Source organism: Sorex fumeus, unplaced genomic scaffold, assembly GCF_029834395.1.
Source record: "Sorex fumeus unplaced genomic scaffold, SorFum_2.1 ptg000042l, whole genome shotgun sequence".
NCBI lineage: Eukaryota > Metazoa > Chordata > Mammalia > Eulipotyphla > Soricidae > Sorex > Sorex fumeus.
Window position 1 is genome coordinate 7,915,948 of NW_026606099.1, and position 24,108 is coordinate 7,940,055.

Genomic DNA, 24,108 nt, shown 5'->3' on the forward strand with positions numbered 1-24,108 from the left:
GGAGCCACTGAAAGCACCAGCTCAGCGATATCGATTTCATCACCCATGGCGGGCGGGAGCAGTGCTGAGTGTCGGAGTGAGGAGGAGACAGGCAGTGCTCATGGGCTGGCTAGGGTTGTAAATTTTCCATAAATAATTATTAAATAAAGCTTCATCATTTGGATGGGTGATAATTTAAGTCTTCTATTATCGCTCCTTCACTTCCCAGCATTTGTCCCTGATAAATGTGCAACAGTTAGCCTCTTCCATAAATATTTGTCCCAAATGCATTCTTGTTGAATATTAACCCTGAGTCTTTTAGGCTTCATCGGTGAATCGCGCCTTTTCCTCCCTCCAGAGTAACTCACAGTGCTCTTTCGAGCAAGCCTAATCCCCCGAGTTTATCTTTAACCTTTCCTCTGGGTTTTACCTCTCATTGTCACAATTCCCCAAGTCAATCTTGGTTACTTATAAGTCAAACCTTCTGGTAACTCTGGACTTTGTAGCGAATCACTTGCTTCTCTATTTCCTCTATGACCTTTACGTATTTAACTATAGAGCAATGTTCTTTGCTGAAGCACGGAAAGACCGTTCATGCTATGCTCTTAATATTTAGGAGTTGATTTATTCTGAATTAGGTCTCCTCCTGGGACTGCTTGACTCACGCTTCCGGTGCCATACACCCCAAAAAGGGAGGTCCTCCCCGTGGGGCTTGGATGGACCCAGGGCGAGTGGCGAAGGCACCCTGGCATCGAAAGGGGACAGTCTTGAAAGCACAAAAGCAGTCTTGATGCGAATGGTTATGACTTAAGAGACAGGCCCCCCGCGGGGAAGGACAAGCTGAACCAGCCTGAGGACTTAGTCTGGGATTTACGGTAAAGGCCAGGCTTGCCCTCAGAGCCCAGAGAAGTAAGTTTCGGAATCTATAACTGTTACCGTGTTTACCCAAATAACTGCCAGTATTAAGAAGAAGTCAGCTTGATTGTTTAATATTTGCTGGTAGCCGGGGGAAGAGAAAAGCAATCTAAGGCTGGTCGCTCCTGGGTGAGTCTCCCTGTGGAGCCCCTGGGAGACAGACCGTCTCCTTGAGTTAATGCCCCCAAGGAGAAGCGCCTGTGTAAGTGACGAACCGCACAATCCCACCTCTGCCCTGGACCCCTCGGATGCCCCATGCCTCGAACGGGCCGTCTTGACCATCAGTGCGTGATCCCCCTCTCTTTGTTCATCTGCGGGGGGCGGGGGGGAGGTCCTCCGCCAGCCACCGACGTGCAGGATGGGTGCAGGCTCATCGTAAACCCCCATTCTTCTGCTTGCACCCCAACCTTCTCGATTGCTGCCGGCGCCAGGGCTCAAACCCGGGCCTGCCCGAGACACGCGCTCGACCTGGGAGCCACGGCGGCCCCGGGCCGGCCCCTTGGGGTCCGCGCAGACCTGCCACCTGGGCACCGGGCAGATGCCATCCGTCAGCCCGGCCGCTTTCCCAAGCGGAAACGAGGGGGGGGGGCGCGAGGCCAGCGGGTCGCGCAGGTCGCAGCCGGGGGGTCGCGGGGGATGGGGGTCCCGCGGCGGGCGGGCTCCAGGGGAGCCCCGGGGCGGGGACTCCGGGAGCACGCGCGTGCGGGGCGCGGGGGGACCTGCGGCGCGGGGGGGGGGCGGGGAGGGGCGGCGCGGGGCGGGGGCCGGCGGGCGGCGGCGGCTGCGGCCGGCGCCGCCCTCCGCCCCTTCAGCAGGGACACTCCCCTTTAAGGCAGGCGCGGCGCGCGCGCGCCCGGCCCCGCCCTTCGGGGGCGCGCGCGGCGGCGGCGGCGGCGGCGGCGGCGCGGCGGGTCCGCGGAGCGCACGTGCGGGCGCCGGCGCGGGCGGGCGGCGGGAGGCGGGCGCCGGCGGGGGAGGGGCGCGGCGGGGGCGCGCGCGGGGCGCTGCTGGGCTGCGGCGGCGGCGGCGGCGGCGGTTACTATGGCGGAGTCGGCCGGAGCCTCCTGCTTCCTCGCCCTGCTCGTCCTCCTGCTGGCGGGCGGCGGCGGGTCCGGGCCCCGCGGCAGCCAGGGTGAGTCGCGGGCGGGCGAGGCCGCGCGCCCCCTCCCCGCGCGCACGCTCCGGCCGGGCGGGGGCGCGGGGGCGGCCCTCGGGGGTCGCGCCCGCCGCCCCCTCCGCCCCGGCGCGGCCCCGCTCTCGGCGGCCCCGCAGCCCCAGGGCCGGGGCGGGGGTCTTCATCCCCGCCCTCTGGATGCTCCCGGCCCGGGGCCCGGGGCGGGGGGGGGCGCCGTCTCCTCCCGCCAAGACCGTGGGGGCTCGGGCGGTTGCGGGCGGGGGGTCTTGGCTTTCCCGAGGGGCCGCGGCGCAGCGCCGCTGGCCGGGGCAGGGGGGTCTCTAACCTCTCCCCGGCCCCGGGCCCGGGAGCCCCCGCGTCCCCGCCGCGCCGCGCCTGCGAGGGGCGCGGGGTCACCCCCCGCCCCCAGCCCTGGCCGGGGCGCGCGGGGGAGGGGGGAGGACGACGCGCGGGGTCGCGGGGCGCGGGGTCGCGGGGCGCGGGGGGCGCTCCCACCCCGGGAAGCCGCGCGCCGGAGCGGCGAGGTGCGTTTGCGCTCCGCCCCGCCGCCCCCACCCCCCGCGGGGGCCCATTCATTCCAGCCCCTCCGGGGACGCCCGGCGGGGGGGAACCCCTGGGCCCGCCCCCAGCCCCCCGGGAGGGCGGCGAGGTCCCACCCCGCCCGGCCCTGCCCCCACCGCGCGCCCCCCTCACCTTCCCACCCCCGCGGCCGGCGCTCCCGGCGCACCTTGGCGCTGGCGGCGGGGGAGGGGGGAGGAGGGTGCTCGCTCTCGGGGGGACCCTCGGCCTGGCGCCTGGGTGCTCGAGGCCCGGGCTGGGGGGCTGGGGGGGGCGCGGGGGGCGGTGCTGGAGCAGGTGAAAGCCTCCGACGGGGGGGGGGGCAGCCGCGTCTCCAGCGTGTCCCGGCCTTGGGCTCCGCCGCCGAAGGTTCCATTTGGTTCCATTTGCTCCTTCCGTGCGGGCGATCGTTGACCCCCGCCCGGGTGGGTCCGGCAGGGGCGATCGGGATGGGCTTTGCCCCGCCTGGCCCGATCGATGCCGGCCGCCTGGCCTTCTCTGCAGCCCCCCGAACCTGCCAGCCCCGGGCCAGCGAGCGTGCGCGTTCTGGGGCGCCCCTGCTTGCCTAGGTGACGTTTGTCCAGGTGGGTTCGGGCCCGACCCTCAACCGGGGCCCAAGCACGGCAGGCCAGGCCCCGGCGCACTTTGGAGTCTCCCAAACAAGTTCATTATCTGCAGCTCTGATACCGGGTCCCAGCGGTGTGGCGGGGGTCTTTGTTCAGGGGCCAGTGCTCCCGGGGGCCGTGCTAGGGGGTGTCTCTGCCCCGTGGCAAGGGCCAGGGGGGCTGGGGGCCCCCGGGTGAACACGGGGAAGGTGTCTGGACACAGCCTGGCATTTGTGGTCAGCGCGTGGCTTTCATGAATCTTGTTTGCAGGGCCTCATTGTGGGCTGCTTCTGGAATGTGTAACAATGTTATTTCTTTCGTGGGGTTTAAGTAAGGAGACAGCCTCCACGTTTCTCATTTCAATGTGTATCAATAAATCTTTATGTTCTTTCTGTAGGAATTTTTAGCCTGCCCCTGATCCGTGCCTAACGCATACATACCACATCTATGTTTCTAATATCTGTACTTCTAATTTGTACAGCCACTTCCCTGTGGAGTTGAGGTAGGCTGTGGGGTTTTTCTTGTAGTCAGCCCGGTTAAGGATGTTAATAAATGATAATCCAACTGGTTCTGAATGGGGCAGAGTTGTTGGGTTTTTTTTTTCTCCCTCACCTTCCTAAAATGGATGTTTGCTGGGGTAAAGATAGATGGGCATCATAGGAAGTTATTTTCTTTTTTTGGTAAATTGGAAATTAGGTTGTGTGTCCAGCAAACATTTTCGAAGGCCTTTAAACTTCTTGGCCAGACAGTGCATTTTTTTTTTCCCTGGGACACATCTAGTTGCCAATAGTGCATGCTACAGAGACCACTGTTGCAAGAGGCCTCAAGTAGAACGTCACTTCTGGGAAAGCAGACTGGGATAACAGAAAGTTGACTGCTTTCCTCCTGTTCCTTTGTGGCATTCCCCAAGGTGGGCTGGAGGAACCCGGGTGCCTGGTCCTTGGACATGATCTAAGGACAGCAATGGCCAGGTGCTAAAAAATTACAGTTATTTGTGAATTCACTGTACGTTGGCTGAGAATGAGGGGAAGCCCAGGAGAAGGAGAAGGAGTTTCAGGTTATAAGCATTTCACTCATTTGATAGGTAAACCATGTGTTTTTGTTTGTTTGTTTGTTTTTAAGGCCCAGCTCTGGAATTTTAACATTAGTGTTTGAAAATGTAAAGTTGGTTAGTAGCAGAACATGCCACTCATTTCTTTTGACCAAAGCAAAAAGGGAGACATTGGAGGTAGCAGTGGGCACATTTAAATTTTTTTTTTTGTGCGAGAGGATAAAATCGAACTTTAGCTTAACTTTTGTTGAGTGGACATGGGTTTGAAGTGCAGTGAAAGTGAACTCTCCTAGGGAAAAGGAGAACCTTGGATTAGTTTCATGAAAAAGACCTGAAAAGCATGTGATTAAAACATAATAAAATGGCTACTCTTGCTCAGTAAAGGTTAGTGGCAGGTGGAAGGAGGAAGCTGGTTTCTCGCTCTGAACCTCGCCCCCCTCCTGGTTGTCCTTGAACAAATCGCCTAACCTTTCTCTGACCGCCTCGGTGCTCCCTGGGTCCAGTCAGGAAACAGTCCGGGCAGCTCTCTGATTGAGCCGGTTGTGAGACTGACTTACTGATAGCCAGTTGGCCGGGCGGTATTTTTAGCTGCAGTTTCTGACTTCAGTGAACAACCATGTTGGGTTACTTTTTATCTTATAGGGCAGAAAAACATATTCTTCAGATTGACAGAGGCCCTGCATGCTTAATCAAGCACCACCGTGCCGTCTCGTGGGTACATTCTTGTCGGCTGGTTCAGATTTCCTCCTGCGGACAGGCCTTCGCCTGGGTCCGAGGGGACAGCATACCTGTGCTCATCAGAGATGGATGGGCCGAGGGAGTGACCTGCTTTCCTGAAGGCTTTGTTGGTTTGGCAATGTTTTAATTCTTATGCAATTCCGGGTATGTTTATGGCACCATGTAGATGTTATGTAAGAGCATGGAGGCTGCGAGGTGGCCGGAGTCGTGGCCGTGTGAGCACGGGAAGGTTAGACCGAGGACTTCATCAGAAGGGACCTTGGGAGTCCAGAGTCGGCACAGGGAAAAAAGCTGCACTTCGTTTTCCTCCGAAAACCTTTTTAGATGATTGTGTCTTTCAGGTGGACCGCTGCGTTATAAATAGGTTTATTCTCTACCGGTGAGCTAATTGCAACCTTGCTACCAAAATATAAATCAGTAAACGAGGAGATGATGAGGCACTCTGCTTCCTTCAGCAAGTCCTGTCGAAGTGGCTTGTTGCGTCTTGGAACAGGAGTGGAACTGCGTTGCAGTCTGTTCTCATAATAACTCGGGAGTACAGGGTGTCGGGGTGGAGCGGAATTCTCAGTTCGGGCTGCTTCCGATCCTGGGTTTTGAAGGTTAAACGAGAACACTGAAGTGGCTCTTGCTTTAGATTGGAAATCCTTCATGGTTTTCTGTTCCGTGTTTGCTCACAGCAGCGGTGAGCGTGACCTCTGGGGTCTTGCCTCTTCATCTTGAATTCTTCCATTCCTTGCCTGTTTGTTAAGCAGAGAGGTGGGTAACCCAGGGTCTTCTCTCATTTTTTCCCGTTACTTCTTTGATTTGTGACTTATTTTTGGTTGCGGGGGCATACCCGGCAGTCCTCAGGGCTCACTCCTGGCTCTCCACTCAGGGATCACTCCTGGAGTGGCCAGGGACAACACGTGGGGTGGCAGGGATTGAATCCTGGTCACTGAGTACAAGGCGAGTGCCCTGCCCTCTGGGCTGTCTCTCCAGTCGGCCTCTCGATCTAGTATTTCTAAAAGGGAATCCTTGGAAATCCTGCTGGCGTCCTCTTTCTCAGCCGTCCTTCTAATGCTGGAGGTGCTACAGGGACCCATTGCGTGTGTGTGTGTGTGTGTGTGTGTGTGTGTGTGTAGGCAGAGGGACCCAGGTGGTACTTAAGAAACAGCTTGGACTCAGGGTCCCTGGAACTCACCCCCATACCTTCTTTTTTTTTTTTCCCTGCTTTTTGGGTCATACCCAGCGATGCTCAGGGGTCACTCCTGGCTCTGCACTCAGGAATTACCCCTGGCGGTGCTCAGGGCACCATTTGGGATTCTGGGAATCGAACCTGGGTCGGCCGCGTGCAAGGCAAACGCCCTACCGGCTGTGCTATGGCTCCAGCCACCGCCCCCCCGGCCCCCAGTACCTTCTTTTAGCCAGGGTAGAGCACCTCCCTGCTCTTGGTTTTTGATTTTTGCTCTCCTCCATTGCGGTCTCAGACAGGGTTTTGCCCACTGTTTCCCAAAACGGGCGCTGCCATTCCAGGGGAGCTCACTGGTGGCCTTGGGTGTGAGCCGGCCACGGCCACGGCGTTTGAGTTGTTGGCTTAAAAGAGAGAGATTTCTAAGGGGTTGCTGAGTCGTTGTTTTTTCTTTTTTTTTCCCCCTGAAAAGGGGCCATAGGTTAAATAAGTTTGGGCCCCTGACCTGCCTTGCAGCATCTCCGCTCTTGTCTGTTCTCTGCTCGTTGGCTTCGCCATCCCCTGTGAACATAACACCAGCTGAAATACCGTTTCCGGGTGTATCTTTCCCTGAATCTTGGGTCGCCTGAGCCGGGTTTGGCTGTGAAGTTTCCATTGCAGGTAACCCTACCTGCGCTGGGTTTCGGAGGCAGTCCTCTGTCGCCAGCTCTCCTTCCTGTTCTTTCTGGTTCTCCCCGCTCCACTGAAGCCTTAAGCCTGTGTTTTTCTTGCTGAATATTTTGAGTTTAATATAATGACGGTAACTGCCTCTCCCTTTAAAGTATTGCCCTAAAATTTACACAATTACATATAGGCAATTTTTAAATTTGGTTGGACGTGTGCCTAGAATGGTTCTTGGCTTGGGAATGAACTAGAAAACTAGATGGACAAAAATCCTCAACTGTCACAGAGCTTCAAATTGTGGTGGTCTAGACTGAAAATAAGTGAGCCCAATTAGCAGTCGTGAATGCCGTGTGAGGAAACCAAACAGGTTGATGTGTTAGGGTGTGGGCAGCGGAATATCTGGCCCGAGTGCATTGTTCCGCCTGTGGAAGGGGACCCGTACAGTCCAGGCCTGGCTGGCTGGTGGTTGTGTTCTGGAAACGGACGTGAAACCTGAAATGAGTGACTTCTGAGCCGTTGCTCCTAGGGATGAAACAGGTGAGGTGCCTGTCAGCATTTTCGTCCGCCACGCAACACGTTGCCTTATTTTATCTGTGTTTCCTTTTAAAGATGCCTGTTCACTGTGATTGTTGGTGCCTTAAGACTGCACTTGAACGGCCTGCACGAAGCATGTCCAGTCACTGTCTTTTCTCTCTCTCTTTGCCTTTCGGCGATCCTCTGGAGTTGCTGGCTCTGCACTCAGGAATGCTTGGGGGATCAAATGGGATGTCAGGGATCGAACCTAGGTTGGCCGCGTAGAAGATCGTACAGCCCTGCCTGCTGTACGGTTGCTCTGGCCCGTCACCGTGTTTTTTTTCTGGGAAGCATCTCGCTGCCTTCTTGAGTTTAGGAAAACAGGCTGCATTACTCTTGGGTCTGGTTTGTACCACCAGCAAAAGGTACAGAAAGGTGAAAAGCTTTATGGTATGGCATTAAACATACCAAGAAAAGGACGCCCACTGCTAGCTAGTAGGAGAGCTGCAGTAAGGTGTGGGGTTGCAACTGTGAGTACTACACATGGAACAAAAGCCCTGGTCGACTCGGATTTTCTCCCACCCTGTGCGTATCTGCAAATGACCATGAAAACACCGAGAAGATTGATTTGGGGCTTACAAGTGAATTTTAGCAAGTAAGCAAATTAACAGAAGAAACCCATGAATAATGAGGATCAAGTGTGTTTTGTTAAAGCTGTACCGAAATACCACATAGGATTTCAGGGACTCCTAGATGTTTCCACTGAGCTGGACTTTGAATATATACAGTCAGAAGTCCCACCTCCCGTCTGCAAACAAACTAAACTTACTAACGTGCACATACTATTGAATACCGTTCTGTGGTGATCGGAAGATTTCTTCGTAGTTATTGAATTCCTTCCGTACGCCTCACACTGTTGTAGGTGCTGAAAAGTCCAGAGTAAACAAAGGGAGACGCAAGCTGTGGAGCTTGCCTTCTTGCAAGGGAGATAGTGGCAGAAGAAAGAAAAGAGAAAGGGATTGTGTTGGCCGCAGGTCTCCCTGCCCCCAGCCTCGGGCGTACACATGCATCTCCCGGGTACTCAGTGACGCATGCGGCTAGCTGCTCCTGTGACGGCATTTTCAAGGTACCCGAGGTCCCAAACCTGTTGGCCTTCAGATAGGGGGACTGCTCCGGTGGCCCTGCGCTAACCAAGACAGTCCTTTAGAAACGGTTTTCTTGGTGTCGAAGAAGTCCCGATCCTGGTGAGAATGCCCCAGCTCTAGATCAAGGTGGGCACCGGTTATGGCTAGAGTGTGATAACAGAACGGGTAGGGCGTGTCTTCTTTTTTTTTTTAACTTTTTCATTGAATCACTGTGAGATGGACCCTTACAAAGCTGTTCATGATTGGATTTCAGTCGCACAGTCTCCCAACACCCACCCCTCCACCAGTGTCCATTTCCCAGCACCGGTGTCCCAGGTTCCCTCCCATCACCCACCACCCCCTGCCTGCCTCTATGGCAGGCGCTTTTGTCTTTCTGTCTGTCTCTCCCCCCCTTTGGGGCATTGTGGTTTGCAATATTGATACTAAAAAGTTGTCAAGAATATCCCTGTACCAGGATGTTGGGAGGATCCTCCCAGGATGGCAGATGCATGCTGAAAGTAGACTCTAGACCAAACATGACTGCCACTCAATGCCTCTCTTGCGAACCACAGCACCCAAAAAGAGAGAGAGAACAAAAAGGAATGCCCTGCCACAGAGGCAGGGGGGATGGGGGGTGGGAGGGCTACTGGGATCAGTGGTGGTGGGAAATGGGCACTGGTGGAGGGATGGGTACTCGATCATTATATAACTGGAACCCAAGCACCAAAATTTGTAAGTCTACAACTGTACCTCATGGTGTTTCACTAATAAAAAAAAAAAATCCCTTGGCCTACTTTTAACCCTCAGGTCTTGTCCAGCGTGGTCATTCCCAGCTATTCTTGTTACACTGGTCTCTTCTCTCTTACCTACCCTCAGTAGAGCACATGTCTTGCTCTATTGCAATAGTGTGCTCTATCGTGGCCAATCTAGGTTTGATCTCAGCGTCCCATTTGGTCCCGTAAGTGCTGCCAGGAGTGACCCTCGAGTTTTGCCCTGTGTGGTCCAAAAACCGTGGTCCCGGCGGACAGAAAGGATGCATATAAGGCCCTTAGCCCTCTTCCTGCATGGTGATGGATTCCACCTGCCAACCGTGAATTTGAACAGTCCCGACTGGACCTGAGGAAGCAGCCCCAGTAACACATTCCTGCTGTGGACTTTGACCTGCAGTAACTGTGAGATAATAAATAGATGTTGTTTTAAAAACTGTGCGTGTGGTGAGTCAGATGATGATGTGAGGAGAAGGAGAGCAGCGGAGGGGCGTAGGAGAAACATCCCCAGACAGGTTTGCAGGGGCTTGTGACCCGGGGCCCAGACAGCCCGTTGCTGGAGCTTGCACGTGAGAAAATTCTTGACCACACGTAACTTTTCATCTCTTGCTGTCGATTTTACCTGGATACTGCATCGTGGCTGGGTGTTAGAGAAAAGGAGGCTGCTTTAGAGAGGAGGTTTTTCGTTTTGTTTTGTTTTTTTAAGATGACTGCGATGGTTGAGTTGAGGGCCAGGGAATTGAAACTTTTAAAGAGAACAACTCACCTTGTTCATAGCTTCATGTTGTTGTATCTTGGTGTCCGTTTGTATCTTACGTTCTGTGCTGTCATACCTAAGATGATATCAAATTCAAACTGTTTATTTCTTGAGAGAAGGGCTGGGCCACACCTAATCCCAACCCTAAGCTTGGGGGTGTCTCTCCCGGCAGTGCTCAGGGGACTGTGCATTGGCGGGCTGAACCCAGGCCTCCTATGTGCAAAACACGCACCTGAGCCCTTTGAGCTCTCTGCCTGGTCCGGGTTTATTTCTAATGCCCAGGACCAGGCTGCGTGTTGGGGGAGAGAGAGAGAGAGAGAGAGAGAGAGAGAGAGAGAGAGAGAGAGAGAGAGAGAGAGAAGCATCTTTCTTGCCCTTCAGCAGTGTAACATTCCTGTTGGCTTTTCTTCTGCTTGTTGGAACGACCACAGAACTATGAGGAATTCAGACCTCTCTCGTTCACTGGGCTGACAGTCATAAAGCGGCTGACTTGCTGAGTGTTTATTTTCTCATGTTGTGTTGAGCATGTGTGGGTCAGCGCTCCGCCCGTGTCAGTGGCTTTCAACCTTTTTATTCCTGAGAACTGACCTGTATAGAAAACCACTGCTCTGCGTCCTCGATTCTTACACTGGGGTGGGGACACCCCCATGCGGTGGGGCACGTCGTAAAAGACGTGGCTGTAATGAAATGTTTCCGAACGCTTTTTGTTTGGTGGCTTGATTCTGGATTGGGGGCCACACCCCACGGTGCTGAGGGGTTTACTCCTAGCTCTGCTCCTGGGAACCACGCTCCTGGCGGGCTCGGGGAGGCCGAACCCAGTTTGACCGGGTACGAGGCAAGCTCCCTAGCTGCTGTCTTGCCGTGGCCTCGTTTCTGAATGCCTAACCACAAAAAAATAAATTCCAAATCAGCTGTGCGGTGGTCCTACGAGCTTCTGGCAGCAGTTGCCAGTTGTGCATTTCTTGGGCAAAAGGGGCCCTGAATGGCGAGACTGAAAAGCTGTGTCGGAAACTGCTTTCTGAAGGATGCATCCCCAAATGAGAAATGTACAGCCTGGGCAGAAGGTTGTTATGCGGTGGGCCGAGGTCTCTGTGACTCGAGAGCACGTGCTCTGTCCCCTGTGCACGAACTGCTCCGTGCTCTGGTCATCAGCGTGGGCACTGCCTGACCAGCCTCTGCCTGCACTGACACCGTCCCACTCCCCCCCGCTGGCGCCCACAGGCAGAGACATGCCCGCCTGGCGTGGGGGCCCTGCTTTTGTGGCCCCAAGGGTCGACTCCAGACGACCACCGGCCGCCCCTGCCTCAGTCTCCCTCCGTCCTTGGTTCTCCTGGCCCTTGGTGGCCTTGTTTGGCATATGTTTGATCTGGTCACTGTGAGCCAGAGGTGCGTTGGCGCTCCGTGGCCTTTCCAGCCAAGAGCGACCTTTGCCCTCCTGCCTCCCCCCAGGGACTGTCCTCTCTGCTTTTCTCTCTGGAACTTTCTGCTTGTACAGCGGCTCAGGTTCATTGCTAGTGGTCTGCTCCTCCTCCTCTCCCACTCGACAAAATGATGCTAGAAACTAATTTTGTTCTGTTTTGGTTTGGGGGCGGGGAGCCACACCTGGCTGTGTTCAAGGGGTCACTCCTGACGGGCTTGGGGACCATTAGAGGGTGAAGGGATCGAGCCTGGGTCTGCTGCGTGGAAGGCAGGTGCCCTACCCACTCTGGTCCCGGGGGACAAATTTTTAAATTTTTTTATATGACATTGTCTTATCACAGAACCTTGCATATTCTAAGAACTTAATTTGTTTAATTAGATTCATTTGTCTCGTGCTCTCAGCAAAATCTCAGATAAATCATTCTATTTCTGACCTGTTGTCATTTTATTATTTCCTCAGTATAATTTTTTTTGCTTTTTGGGTCATACCCGGCAATGCTCAGGGGTTCCTCCTGGCTCTGCACTCAGGAGTCACTCCTGGTGGTGCTCGGGGGACCCTATGGGATGCTGGGAATCGAACCCGGGTCGGTCGCGTGCAAGGCAAACACCCTACCAAGTGCTGTCGCTCCAGCCCCTCCTCAATATAAATTTTTATACCAGTCACTCAGTGCTGCAGACATTTTTTGGTATGTTGGGAGCTACTATCATGTAATAATCTCCCTTACCTCTTCTATGGGCTGGAGCGATAGCACAGCGGGTAGGGCGTTTGCCTTGCACGCTGCCCACGCGGCCGACCCGAGTTCGATTCCTCTGCCCCTCTCGGAGAGCCAGGCAAGCTACCGAGACCATCTCGCCTGCACGCAAAGCCTGGCAAGCTACATGACATATTAGATGTGCCCAACACAGTAACAAGTTACACAATGGAGATGTTACTGGGAGGACAATGCTACAGTGACAGTGCTACCTCTTCTGCCTCTGGTTATTGTAGCATCTACCCATTTTATTCTAGTCGAATGAGCTTTATTTCAACCTCATTAGTTTTATTCTCCGCCTTGACTGATTTTTTCCCCTCCTTCTTCATTGGCCCAGTTGCTTGACCCAATCATTTCCGTCCGTCTTCTCGGAACCGTGACGTGGCCGTCTCTCCCCTCGACCGAGGTGTAGTAAAGAGGTCAGGGAGAACAACACAGGCCATCACGGACGAACTCCAGCCCCTGCTCGAATGGGCGAGAAATCGGAAATGCCCGCCGAGAGACGGAACCCGAGTGGTTCACGTGTTCAAAAGAGACGGGACAAAGGGACGGGGCCGGGCGGTGCTGGGTCGTCGGGGTCCCCTGCAGCAGGGCCGGGCGCCGGCTTCCCTTCTGCCCGGGCGCTCGCCGGGCCCCAGGTGGGCCCCTGCTCCGTGTTCAGGTATTTACAGGCAGCCATAAATTAAGTCGCAATGACAGGTCTCCTTAGCATAAACATCAAACGTCTCTTCTGAGGGAGAACAAAGCGTTCATTCTCCAGACCCGGCTTCAAGGTGGACTTGTTTAAACAGCTCCGTAGGGCTGGGTCAGTCTCCAAGTCGAACGTCAGCGAGGCACTCAGCAGGCCGGAGCGAGCGCCGAGCTGGCTTTGCAAACCCCATCCTGAGGCCTTTCCCCGGGTTGCAGTGAGACCCCAAGTTTATCAAGGGTCTTATTACGTCTGTGGGGTGCCTCCCCCCCCCCATAGCTTCCTTTCTTAAGTCCGTTCATGGTTTTCCCCAGAGGTGCTGTTTTCCCAGCACATTGTGTTTGGTTTTCGGCTTTTGTCTTGGGTCGCACCAACCACACGTGTAAAGTGGGATTTTGTTTTGGCTCTTGTTCACCTGAGAGGTCTTTGTTTTCTCGGGCTCTGTTCAGGCCCCTTCCCCTGCCGTCTCTTGGTGGCTTCTGCTGTCTGGCTGACCTGAAGCCGCACACACCCTGGAGCCGAGGTGCGCGGCAGGCTGGGTGCTACCGAGGGTCGCACCCCTGGAGTCGTGGTGCTCACGCTCCTGGTTGGGGCGCACGAGCTGTGGCGGTCCCTTTGCTGCGTGTGGCTGGAAACGGATTGTGGCGGTTGGCATCGCAGGCGGCAGAGCCCCAGGACTGTGCTCAGCATGGACGGGGTGCTGGGCATTCGAACTTGTGCTTGCCTCTGTGCTATTGCTCTGAGCTTTGGATTTGAAGGAGGGGTGGTCCCAAGCAGTGCTCAGCAGGCCAGGAGGGCCACTCCTGGCCATCCTCGGTCAGCTGGACCGGATGGCCCAGCGTTGGGGCCCTGTAATGCGCTGGGAGTGGGGTGGATGAGCATGGCGGTGTCAGAATGGAACTCCAGGGCTTGCATTCTTGGCCACTGAGATGGCTCCCCCCCCCCCACTCACTGAGTATATCTGATTGAGGGGGGAGCACGCCCTGGAGTGCTCAGGGTACCCGTGCAGTGCCAAGGATCAGCAGCACGCAGAGTCCAGGCTCAGCTCCCAGGGCTCTTCGTCCCTCTGCCCTGAATGTGCTTTCAAGCCTGATTTGGGGCTGGAGCCACAGCATAGAGGGGAGGGCCCTGGCCTTGCACGCAGCTGACCCCAGTTCGATACCCAGGCCCCGCCAGGTGTGATCCCCGAGCGTCACAAGATGCGGCCCCAAAACAACAGAACGAGAAGTAAAGGTGGAAGAATCCTCCTTGTGGGCTGTGCGTTTTTTGGCCGATGGCCTCTGGTTGCTCAGCTTCACTTGTTTAGGGCTTGGGGGCGCCCGGCCGTGCCCGGGGGGCCACATGCAGGGTCGGGGATGGGCCCAGGCTCCGTCGCATGCAGGACCTGATCTCGGGTTCTCTCCCCGTCCCTGCTTGTGCTACTCGAATGCTGCGAGGAGATTTTTCTCTTGGTGCTCAGCCGCAGGCACCCTGTCAGCTCCCAGTTACTGACCGACACCCCCTGTCCAGCTGTCCACCGGCAGCAACAAACACTATTTTTATTTGATAACAGTTTAGTGCCAGAAGCTCCATTTTAAAATCGGATTCAGGCGTCTCATAAACATTCTGACCACTGTTTAGCTTAGTGGTTACTGAACAACTTTTCCTTTTCCTTTCTGACCTTTGTTTGTTTGGGGCCCGCACCTGGACTTGCTGATGGGCTGTTTCTGGCCTGGGCTTGGTCACATCTGCTGGGGGACGGGTGTAGTGCTGGGATCAGACCTGGACTTTATTCGCCCAAAAGGTGCACCCCGGCCTGTTGAGCCACATAGCTCAGGCCCCCCTTCTTTTTCTTTCTTTTTTTTTCTTGGATGGGGATGCCACTGGCAGTGCTCAGGGCTGGCTCTTGGCTCTGTGCTTAGGGATCACTCCTGGCAGTGCTGGGGACCAAACGTGGTGCTGAGGATCGAACCTGGGTCTGCTGTGTGTAAGGCGGGCACCCTCCCCTTTGTACCGTCTTTCTGGTCCTCTTTCTTGTCTTTTTTTTTTTTTTTTTTGCTTTTTGGGTCACACCCGGCGATGCTCAGGGGTTATTCCTGGCTCATGCACTCAGAAATTCCTCCTGGCGGTGCTCAGGGGACCATGTGGGATGCTGGGAATCGAACCTGGGTCGGCCGCGTGCAAGGCAAACGCCCTCCCTGTTGTGCTCTTGCTCCAGCCCCTCTTTCTGGCTTTTTAAAGCAGTGGAAACTTTTTGAAAATAAAGTGAAGAGATGTATCTAAAATGGATAAAAGCTGGGGCCAGAGAGACAGTACAGCACAGGTAAAGCACTTGCCTTGCGTGTGCCTGGCCTGAGTTTGTACCCTGGCACCCTTTATGTTCTACCGGGAGTGACCCCTGAGTTCAGAGCCTTGATGAAGTCCTGAACACGGCCAGTCATGGCCCAGGAAGACAAAAAACAAAACAAAGGTTTTACCCTTTTACGCTGAGCCGGCCACACTGGCAGAGCCACCTTCCCTCTCACATTATCGGACTGCCTGGGGCTGGAGCGATAGCACAGCTGGTAGGGTGTGTGCTATTGCTTGCATGCGGCCGACCCGGGTTCGATTCCCAGCATCCCATATGGTCCCCTGAGCACTGCCAGGGGTAATTTCTGAGTGCAGAGCCAGGAGGAACCCCTGTGCATCGCCGAGTGTGACCCAAAAAGCAAAAAAATAAAATAAAATAAATTATCGGGCTGCCAGTCAGGGAAGTGACTTAGGGTTTGGGCACTTGCTTTCATGCACTGAGGCCCAAGTTCAGAGCCTGGCGCCAAGGCCGACCCTGGTGGTCTCTGACCCCGCAGGACCCAAGCAGCTCTGTATGAAGTTGTCTTTCATGTTCAACCAAATATTGCCAGGAGTGACCCCAGACCCCTGAGCACTGCTTGGGAGGGCCCCTCCCCCAATGTTTTGTACTTGCTTCCGACTAGGTGCTTAGGGGTCACTCTGATGCTGGGGGATTGAATCTGAAGCCGGAACTTGCAAAGCATGCCCTCCGGCCCTTGGGTTACCTCTGTGGCCTCAGAGCCTGAAACTCCCATAGCCCTTGGCGCCTGAGTGACAGCAGACCAGGGAAGGCAGCATCCCAGATGGTCCCCTGAGCAACCTGAGTGTGACCTCCGCCCCCAAGCCAAAATAATACCAAGAAAATCCTGTGGCCCTTTAAACTCCCCTCCCTAAACCCCCACCACCCAGGCCCTACAGCCGCTAACACGCTTTGGGGACATTTTGTATAAATGGGATCAGAGGATCTTAACCTAGTGTTTCAACATTTATCCATTTTGTATTAAAATCAGCAATGACTCTTTCAGCAGCGGCCACCCCTGACAGAGCTGGGGCACCACTTTCCAGGGGTTCGGGACCTGGAATGCGCAGCGATTGGGGGCGGCTCGGGGTGTGCTCGGTGGTGGGTGGGGTGGGGCGCGCAGCGTGCCTGGGATGGGACCCCGGACCGAGCCGCAGCATGACACGGTCTCTTCCGCTTGAGCTCATTTCCCCGGACGCAGTTTGTTTTCTTGCGGCGGAATAATACGCCGTTACCCTTCCACGTTTTCTTTATCCCGTTAGTATTCGAGGGGCATTCGGGTCGTTGCCCCCTTGTTGGGTTAGCTTGGTTTGGTTTTGGGGTCTCCCCTGGTGACGCTTGGGGGAACCCTGTCGCCAGGACCTCGCCAGCCTCCCTAGCCCACTTCCACGGGTGGCCGTTGCATGTAGAGCTTTCGTGAGAGTTGATGTTGGAGTCTGAACAGTTTTCGGAAATCCTGTGCTCAGTGAGAAACCGTCTGTTGTCCCATAGCAGCGGCTCCCCCGTTTCACGGTCCTGCCAGCAGCCAGGGTTCTGGTTTCGGAGTCTGCGTTAACACTCACCAGGTTTCTTTTCCGGCCCTTTTCAAATTTTAATTTTTAAATATTTTTGGTGGCGCCAGGGATTGAGCCCCGGGCCTCACCCGTGCCGGGCAGGTGAGTTCCAGCCGCCCCTGTCGTGTGGCTTTCTCGGGGTGTGAAGAGGCCGCTCTGGGCATGGATTGGTTGGCACTTGAGAGGCTGTTGAACACCTTTCCGTGAGCTTCTTGGCCATTTGTGTGTCTTTGAAGAAATTTGCGTGCGTTTTGATTCTTTATCGGTTTTTGTGTTGGGGCCACACCTGACTCTGCTCAGGGCTTCCTTCTGGCGCTGTGGTCAGAGGCATCCTGGCAGCGCCGGGAGCAGCGGGGGCTTCAACCTGGGGTCAGCGCCTGGGGGCAAGTGCCCTCCCCGCCGTACTAGTTCTTGGGTGCACTAAGTCCTCCCCCTTTTGATTTTTGTTGTTTGGTTGTGAGATTCCTTATGTATTTGGGTTGTAGACCATTATTACGTATATGATGAGCAAGTAATTTCTCCCCTTCTGTTTCTTTTCTGTCTTTTCTCTGTGGTAGCACTGTAGCACTGTCCTCCCGTTGTTCATCGATTTGCTCGAGCGGGCCCAGTAACGTCTCATCGTGAGACTTGTTGTTACTGTGTTTGGCATATCGAGTACGTCACGGGGAGCTTGCCAGGCTCTGCCGTGCGGGCGAGATACTCTCGGTAGCTTGCTGGGCTCTCAAGAGGGGCGGAGGAATCGAACTCGGGTCGGCCGGGCTGGCCCTGTGGAAGGCAAACGCCCTACCACTGTGCTATGTCTCTGTGGTACACAAAAAATTTTTTTGCTTTTTGCTTTTTTTTTGGGGGGGGTCACACCCAGTGATGCACAGGGGTTACTCCTGCACTCAGGAATTCCTCCTGGCAGTGCTCGGGGGACCCTATGAGATGCTGGGGATCAAACCCAGTTCGGCCGTGTCGCAAATATTTTTAATTTTGATTAGGTTTTCTTTACTTTGTGTTTTTGGTATGATATGTAAGAAACAATACCCCCGCCCTCCCCGCCAGTTCAAACTCAGGAAGATTTAACCTATTTTATTTAAAACTGTAGAAGTTTTCGGGTCAAAGAGATACGGAAGTTCAGGCACTTGTACAGCGTGCAGCTGTACCCGTGGCCGTGGTTTAAATCCCAGCGTTGCAGATGGTCCTCAGCACCCCCAGCCTGACCCCTGAGCACTGCAGGGTGTGCCCCTAAAATGAAATTATAAGGGGCTGGAGCGATAGCACAGTGGGTCGGGCATTTGCCTTGCACGCGGCCGACCTGGGTTCGATTCCCAGCATCCCATATGGTCCCCCGAGCACTGCCAGGAGTGATTCCTGAGTGCATGAGCCAGGAGTAACCCCTGTGCATAGCTGGGTGTGACCCAAAAAGCCAAAAAAAAAAATAGAAATTTTAGGATGTGATTTTAGGTCTTTGATACAGGTTGAGTTCATTCTTGCATATAAGTATCCAGTTTCATTCTTTTCCTTATTCCCAGGCCATTTTTTGAAGACTAGTTTTACTCCTTGACTATTTTCAACACTCTTGTTAAAAATCAATTGATCTTGGGGCCAGAGCAATAGTACAGTGAGTAGTGTGTCTGCCTGGCACATGGCTGACCTGGGTTGGACCCCCAGGACCCCCTATGGTCCCCTGAGCCCTGCCGGGAGTGAGCCCTGAGCCCAGATCCCAAAGTAAGCCCGGAGCACTGCTGGGTGTGCCCCACCCCACCTTCAAACAACAGCAGAGTAGTTGATCAGAACCTGGAGAGAGAGCTCACTGGGCCAGGGCTGCATGCTTTCTTTGCAGGAGACCCAAGTTTGATCCCTGAAACCTGGGTTTCAAGCCACGAGTGGCCTCTGCACCCCTGGGTATGGCCCCCAAGCAGGAGAAAATTCGTTGATCATCCATGTGTAGGTTTGTTGCTGAAATGTCAGTTCTGTTCCGTTGACCCGTATGTCTGTGCTGGATGCCAGTACCATGCTAGGTTCCCGGTTTTGGTAGCTAGCTGTGCGGTAAATTTTGAATTTGGAAGTGTCAGTTCTTCAGCTTTGTGTTTATTTTCAGGGGCGTCGATTAACCAGTGCTACCGAGAGTATCTTGCCCGCACGGCAGAGCCTGGCAAGCTCCCCGTGACGTACTCGATATGCCAAACACAGTAACAACAAAGTCTCCAATGGAGACGTTACTGGGCCTGCTCGAGCAAATCGATGAACAACGGGAGGACCGTGACCATGACCGTGACGTCCTCTTCCATATGGATTCTAGTATCCCCTTTTACATTTCAGTAAAGTCCATTGAGGCTTTGTTTTAAGGGTGGAAAGGTTGGGTGATACTCTGTGGTGCTCAGGGTAGCTCCTGGTGATGCCGTCAGCGCCACACATGGTCCTGAGAACAGAAGGGACGGGAGCGGGGTCGGCCGCGTGCACAGCCCCTTGTCCTTTCTCTCCAGCCCCTCCAGTGGGAATTTGGATAGAGATTGTGTTGACTCATCGCAGAGTTCATATATAATAATAGTCTATATTGAACCATTCAGGTTCTCATCTCCCTTATTATCATTGCCAAGGTTGCAAAACAAAATTCCTGTTATAAATAGTATACCTAGGAAACCCTGGAGGAAAAGACACCAAACATGTAACAGTAATTATCTCTGGAGCAGGAAATCAAAGCCTTCAACCTCTTATTATATATTTCGTTGGGGTTTGAAAAAAGTTTTAACGAGGAAACATGGTTGACTGGTGATCCTCTCTTGTACCAGGAGTCAACTGTAATGTTTTGGGGCAGTCAGAAGTTGTACACGATCTATTGGGGGGGGGGGGGGACGGGGGGAGGGGAGGGTATTGAGAAGGGTGGCGTTCTTTTTTTATTTTTTTATTTTTTGCTTTTTGGGTCACACCCGGCGACGCACAGGGGTTCCTCCTGGCTCTGCGCTCAGGAGTTACTCCTGGTGGTGCTCAGGGGACCGAATGGGATGCTGGGAATTGAGGCTTCAGAGACCTAGGACCCCGGGAGAAGGCCCAAAGGATGGGGGCACATGCTTTGCCTGTGGGAGCCCCAGGTTTGATCCCCAGATCTCATGGCCCGTGAGCACTGCTGGGTGAGACCCAAAGGCAAGACAAAAAGACCCGTCAGGTAGGTAAGTGCAGTGAAAAGACTATTTGGATCCACATTTGAACAAACCAACCTCTTTATTTGTTTATTTGGAGATAAGAGAGGGTCTTTTAACTGGCTGGGTATTTGATAAGTCTCAAGACTTGCCACTTATTTATGTGTGGATAATGTTTTTTTCTTCTTTTTGGGTCACACCCAGCAATGCACAGGAGTTCCTCCTGGCTCTGCACTCAGGAATTACTCCTGGCGGTGCTCAGGGAACCATATGGGATGCTGGGAATCGAACCTGGGTCGGCCGCGTGCAAGGCAAACGCCCTACCCGCTGTGCTATCGCTCCAGCCCAGATAATGTTGTTTTTAAGCTGCAGAAGATTCTATCAAGAATGAAAGATAGGAGCTACTTAAAAAAAGCACTGAAAGTTGGGAGAGACCCTCTGGAGAAGCGTAGTGGGAATGCCTGACGTTGAATCGTATGCTAAACTCTGGGCTGCTTGCCGGAGCCTCTGGTCCGGTGAAGGAGGGACCCTCACCTCCACCTTCTCTGTTAATTGGGCAGCTGAGGCTCTAGCGCCGAAGAAACTTGCCCGGGTTGCTCAGCTAGGAAGTAATGGGGTCTTAGGCTGTCTGACCTCTGAGTGGAGGCTATTAATCTTTGTATAATTATATTTCCCAAAAGGTGCTTTCAGTGGTAGAGGAGAGAGCCGAGAAACCAAAAGGATTACTTCTCAGCTTAATTGGGAGCGTTCTTTGGAAATATACATCCCAGAGTGCCTTGGAAATGCACGTATTGTAGATATGCGACACTTCTTGAGTTGGCCAAAGGATTCAGTCCTGTGCTCCTATTTGGCTGACGTTAAATTTGGGTTATAAAGTTTTATTGTTTTTTATTTATTTATTTTTTTGCTTTTTTGGGTCACACCCGGCGATGCACAGGAGTTACTCCTGGTTTATGCACTCAGGAATTACCCCTGGCGGTGCTCAGGGGACCATATGGGATGCTGGGAATCGAACCCAGGTCGGCCGCGTGCAAGGCAAATGCCCTCCCCGCTGGGCTATTGCTCCAGCCCCCTTGTTACTCTTTTTGTTGTGGTGCTCTGGCCTTACTCCTGACTGCACTCAGGGACCACTCCTGGCGGGGCTCGCAGCCAAATGTGGTGCTCAAGATAGAACCCGGGTCAGCCGGGTGCGAGGCTCGTGCCTTACCTGCTGCAGTATTTATTGCTCTGGCCCCCATGGCCGATGAATTTAAAACTCTTAAAGGCACAGGGTGCTTTGAGCCGATAAAAGAACTATGGTAGATGAGTCTAACACACACACACACACACACACACACACACCACCCCTTTAACTTTGACGGGGACTTGACTCCTTCCACCCGCGGGATGGCTTGCTCCGTGACTTCTAAGGCTCGGCTGTTGGAAGAAGACGGTTTCTGCCTCGTTCACTGATTAGGGGACCTTGCGTCCTGGACACCAGTTGGCATGCCTCCACCCTCCACCGAGGGGGCTGTTGGGAAAGCTTATGGGGGGAGAAGGAGCCCCAGCCCCGGCCCACAGTCGGCGTCAGGGTCTCATCTCTCTGCGACGGAGCCGCCAACCTGAGCCTTGCATCTGAAGACCCGGATTCTGTGCGGTGGAGCCCACCCCACCGCGGTGCCCTACACAGACTCCTGACCCCGGAGTCCCTGTGGACACCTCGTGGGGTAATTTGTTAGGTTGTTCTGGAAACTGGAACAAAGTTTTTCCTCCTGCTTTGAAAGTTATCGCAGGGCTGGAGCAATAGCACAGCGGGTGGGGCGTTTGCCTTGCACGCAGCCAACATGACGGACACAGGTTCAATTCCCAGCACCCCATATGGTCCCCTGAGCACCGCCAGGGGCAATTCCTGAGTGCATGAGCCAGGAGTAACCCCTGAGCATCGCCGGGTGTGACCCAAAAAGCAAAAAAAAAAAAAAAAAAAAAAGAAAGAAAGAAAGTTATCGCATATGACCTGTTTTTGGCTTTTGGTTTTGAGCACGTGGCTTTGTGGGCCTCCTAGAATTCAACCGGAGATCCAGAGGTGAACGGAATAGTCTTCTCTTCAACGGCAGCTCGGCCAGAAGTCTTGTCAGATTGAACTGTAACTCTTGATCCTTTGCAGGAGAGTTGGAGGGAGGTAGTGGTCGCCGTGCGCGTGGGTCTGCAGGAACGAGGGCCATAGAACCAAAGTCAGCCACACCCCTTCGGGGAGGTGGAAGTGGCCATGCCTGGTAAGGTGAGTCAGGGAATCTGGAACTTCCTTCGAAGGGAACTGTGCTTATGAATGAGAGCGTATTTGGCCTTTCGAAAGACCTTCATAAGTTCTGCGTAAGATTTTTATGGGGCACCGCTGATGGTGCTCAGGGCCACTGAGGCCACACCTGGCAGTGCCCAGAGGCCCTGAGATCCTGAGGCTCTAACTCGTGTGCTCTTGGCGCATATTCCCAGCCCCGGTGAGCAACTAGCGTAAGCCCCAAGTCATGGCATTCTGGTCTGCGGAGGGAGGGCTTTCGAGCACCCGTGGGCCTGTGCAGGACAGATGTGGGTTTACGCTGTGTGCCCCTGCCCTGCCGGGGCCGTGGCCTGCACTCCTGTCCCGCCCTGCCCCTGGTGATGTGGTCTGAGGCATCTGATTGGGCCTCTGGAGGGCGCCTCGTGAGAATTCCCCGTCCCCTCCCCGCCGTTCATGCCAGTGGGCAGGAGAGCAGGCCCGGCCCAGTGCAGGGTGCTGGGGGGTTGTCTGCTGACACCCGGCCTTGAGAGTCCCCCGCAATGGCCCACTCAGATGGGACTGCCCAAGCTGGTGCCAGTCAGACTCCCTCAGAGCACATCCTGTGTGTGAGTCAGGGCTGCAGAGGCTGCCTTCTGATCCCACCCAGGAAGCACGTTCGAATCCTGCCAAATAGTTTCGGCTGTTATTCCGGTCAGGCTAACCTGGCAAAAACAAAATACCGAGAGACAGCACGGGACAGAGGCCCTTCCCTTACACGCAGCATTCCCTGGGGCACCACAAGCGTGCTTCGGGGGAGCCAGGCCCCAGACACCACCAGATGTGCCCACCACCACCCCACGAGGGCCTCTGCGGGAGGGATTTGACTCTCCTGTGCATAATCTCTTTGCTGTTTGGGGCTTTGGGGCCGTGTCCCCTGGTGCTTGGGAGCTGCTCCTGGCAGTGCTCAGGAGACCGGTGCGGCGCCAGGAATTGAACCGTGTTGGGCGCATGCAAAGCAGGCCGGCACCGGACGATTTCTCCACCTTAGCAGAGGGTCCCGTTTCTGCTGCCTGCCCCTTAGGCATGAGATAGGAGCGAGTCGAGTGTGCACTTTCTCTATGTGTGTGTGGGCTGATGGGACCTGTTGTGTTGCTGTGGAACAGATTCCGAGAGGGCTGCTATTAGTGCAGAGAGGACTCCCCCCCCCCCCCTTCCCGGCCCCTCCGTTGCCACTGCACTGATGGCTGGGGAACACCGGGGTCCTGAACGTGGCCTTGCTGGGCCGAGTGCGGTGCCTGTGGGCGGCTTTGGGGTGGAACTCCCAGCTTCCTATAGCCACTGGGCCCAGATCGAGCTTTCAGAGAAATTGAAAATAGATTTGTGATTCAGTGTGTTAGTAAATTGACAGTGTTTTCAGATATCCTCTGGGCCACTAGCAGAGCTCGGGGTGACTCCTGGCTCCGTGCCGGGGATTACGTTTGCTGGTGCTCAGGGGACGTGTGTGGTGCTGGGGATTGGAACCAGGGATTGAATCTGAGTCTGCTGAGTGCCAGGCACCGCCTTAATCCCCGGATTAGCCCTCTGGCCCCTGTTCAGATGCTTGGAGGATCTCTTTGTCTGAGTGAAAAGTGAGTATGGGCAGAAGAGTCGCCTTAGCGGCTGTCCTTTCATGTTGTTTTTGTTTTGTTTGGGGACTGTACTCAGGGTTTACTCCTGGCTCTATACTCAGGGGCCACTCTGTTTTCTTTGGGGGGGTCACACCCAGCAATGCTCAGGGGTTCCTCCTGGCTCTGCACTCAGCAATTACCCCTGGCGGTGCTCAGGGGACCACATGGGATGCTGGGAATCGGACCCGGGTCAGCCGCGTGCAAGGCAAACGCCCTACCCGCTGTGCTATCGCTCCAGTCAGGGGCCACTCTGGGAGGCTCAGGCAACCATGTGTGGTGCTGGGGATCCAACTCGGGGACTGCGTACGGGGCAAGTGCCCCACCTGCTGGATTGTCTCTCTGGCCCTCCCCTTACCGTCTGGCTTTCAAATT

At 54.8% G+C, this 24,108-nt stretch overlaps 1 protein-coding gene across 1 annotated transcript in view; it reads left to right on the top strand.

Moving 5' to 3' along the window:
* Window positions 1-1,917: 1,917 nt before the first annotated feature.
* Window positions 1,918-24,108, top strand: part of ACVR1B (activin A receptor type 1B) — a 45,487-nt gene continuing 23,296 nt past the window's right edge. Inside the window, exon 1 of the mRNA XM_056119943.1 lies at window positions 1,918-2,026. Coding sequence (XP_055975918.1) covers window positions 1,936-2,026 — 91 coding nt within the window. The 5' untranslated portion in view covers window positions 1,918-1,935. The remainder of the gene's footprint in view (window positions 2,027-24,108) is intronic.